The following is a 2,482-nucleotide window of genomic DNA, read 5'->3' as shown; positions in this document are numbered from 1 at the left end:
AGTATGTTATAATATACTGTGAACAATATAAGGATATATAAGCATGAATTGTAAGAACATCGTTGGAGTCATCAGAGTCACCGCGTGCGCGCCGATCGTCAGGTTAAGCAACAGTTTAATGCGGTCAGGACATAGATGGATGGTGACCAGTGGTATACTGCTTGGGATCGAAATTATCGTTGGAGGATTTCACGAAAGTTTGGAGTGTATTTGACAACCTTCGATATGTAGTAGTTTATGAAACATGAGAAAACTAGGAATAAATAAATATATTTTTTTAAATATTATGATTTTCTCACAGTAATATCATTGTGATTTTCACCATTATATTACTGTGATGCATTTGCCGCAGACATTTTAATATTACTGTGATATCTTAGTAATATTCCAACATTATTTCTGTTATATTCCCTGGTAATATTGCAATGAAAATATAATATTGCTATGATATTTCTGCGATATTACGTGCTGTGTGGGAAATATTAAATAATATGTAATATTACTGAGATATCACAGTAATATTACTGTAATATATCACAGTCATTGTTGTAATAAAAGTGTTCGATTTTATAAAGGATTTGTCTGCGTATTATTTTATATTTTACATATTTTTATTCGCACCAATAAAGAACTATGTAAAAAAAACTAAACCGAATTGTGCTCGAACCAGCTCGGAACACCTTACATGCAGACTTATAGCGTGGCGCCTAGTCTGCTGCGCTACGCCGCTGCTCGATTCGTGTTCTACTACAATGGAAAAAAGGACTTGTTAAACTTCAAACCGCAATTTCTCGTAAACGGTTGAGAATTGCATAGTCTCCGAATAGCGTTTGTTACTTCTGTATCAATATTATATTCCTACAAAAGTTCGGCAAAATCAGTTACCCGAAGAAAGAAAGTTCCTCTTGTGAATATTATTAACAAGGAAGATATTTGTCATATCACAAAATAATATATTACTTTTGAAATATATTATTTATACTTCAATACGATATATTACGTGCCAAGTAACATTGCATGACGTTTTAATAACATTTTAATGACGTAATGAAAATGTTATTTGACATTACCTTTCTACTTAGGATTTAATATATTACACAACAATATTACTGTGCAACATTACAAAGTAACATATCAATAATATTACTGTAATATTATATTATAACATGTAATATTATTGTGATATTGCAATATTACTGTGATATTATTGTAATATTACGTGCTATGGGTTACCAGAGCTAATATATAGCTAGAATAGGTCGGGGTGAGTAATGGAGTCGGTGTCTTTTGTTAAATAACCACGTAAAATTTCGAGTTATTAAATAAAATTGATAGGCTAATCAAAGTGCGCGACATGGCAGGCGGGACATACGGCTCGCCACGATCAACAAAGAAAATGGACGATTGTTCACGAGCCTATATCATAGGCCTAGAGGTGAGGACTATATCTTAGATCTAACACTGCGTAATAGGCCCGCGAGCAATCGTCCATTTTCTTCACCAACCGCGACGAGCCATATGTTCCGCCTGCCGCGTCGCCGCGCTCTGATTAGCCTATCTATTTTATTTATCAACTCAAAATTTCACATGGTTGTTTAAAAAAAGACACCGATTCCATTATTCGCACTGACTATTCTAGTTATATATTAGCTTTGGTACGGTACGAGTCAGACACCCTGTATACTAATAATTAGAAAAAGACTTTAACTGCATTCAAAATAAACCGATATTTTTATATGTCTCGTCTAAGAAAATTAGCATTTAACAAAATAAAAATAAAAACTTATTTATTATATTTTCTTATTTTATTGTTTTAAATATATTAATATTTTTACATTACCTATTGGTTCAATATATTCGTTATTTAATTTCCATAATATGTCACCATGTTGATAACGCTTAGATAAATTAGATTTGGGTATGGTTTTATGATTTTTAAAATTCCATTTATATTTAATCACTTGTATCACTTCCCATAAATCTTTTTCGTTTTGTAGTACCTAAAACAAATACTATTTAATAGCTACACAATACAAGATACAATACATACATACATGAAATGGATACGTAATCTTATTAGCATTACAAATATAATAAAATATATTCATGTACAAATTCGACATTTGAGTTAATTATTATAATGTACTTACCAAATCGTTGTCAATATTGTATGCAGATGGAAGATTGTCATATAAAATGCAGAACAAATTATTGGTAAGTTTTTCAAGAATGAAAGACGTATTATTCCGTTGTATAAAATTCCAATTGTAGCAATATTGACTGTTATAAAGATTCGCATGGTGGTCTTGACAATACGAAAATGCAGACAGTTGAAAATTATTGCAGTCTATATCGCAACAGCAATTGATATCACAGGAATATTTCTGTCAAAATAAAACATATATATATGTATATGTGTATATATATATATATATATATATATATATATATATATATATATATATATATATATATATATATA

General features: G+C 30.3%; 1 protein-coding gene across 5 annotated transcripts in view; it reads right to left on the bottom strand.

Annotated features, from left to right (window-relative positions):
- LOC116846689 (tectonic-1-like) overlaps positions 1-2,482 on the bottom strand; it is a 199,070-nt gene that overhangs the window by 106,146 nt on the left and 90,442 nt on the right. For 3 of the 5 annotated variants that reach the window (XM_032820856.1, XM_032820858.1, XM_032820857.1), the window contains 2 exons: positions 2,151-2,384; positions 1,841-2,000 (listed from right to left, as the gene is read on the bottom strand). The exons of 1 other annotated variant lie outside the window; for it this stretch is intronic. In XM_032820856.1, coding sequence (XP_032676747.1) covers positions 1,841-2,000; positions 2,151-2,384 — 394 coding nt within the window. Of the gene's footprint in view, positions 1-1,840; positions 2,001-2,150; positions 2,385-2,482 lie in introns of those variants that run through there. One more of the 5 variants, XM_032820860.1, reaches the window with a different exon arrangement.

Source organism: Odontomachus brunneus, unplaced genomic scaffold (genome assembly GCF_010583005.1).
Source record: "Odontomachus brunneus isolate Ranch 3 - 2012 unplaced genomic scaffold, Obru_v1 Obru_scaffold_067, whole genome shotgun sequence".
NCBI classification, from domain to species: Eukaryota; Metazoa; Arthropoda; class Insecta; order Hymenoptera; family Formicidae; genus Odontomachus; species Odontomachus brunneus.
Note: the sequence above shows the minus strand (reverse complement) of the source record. Positions and strands in the feature narration are given on the sequence as shown.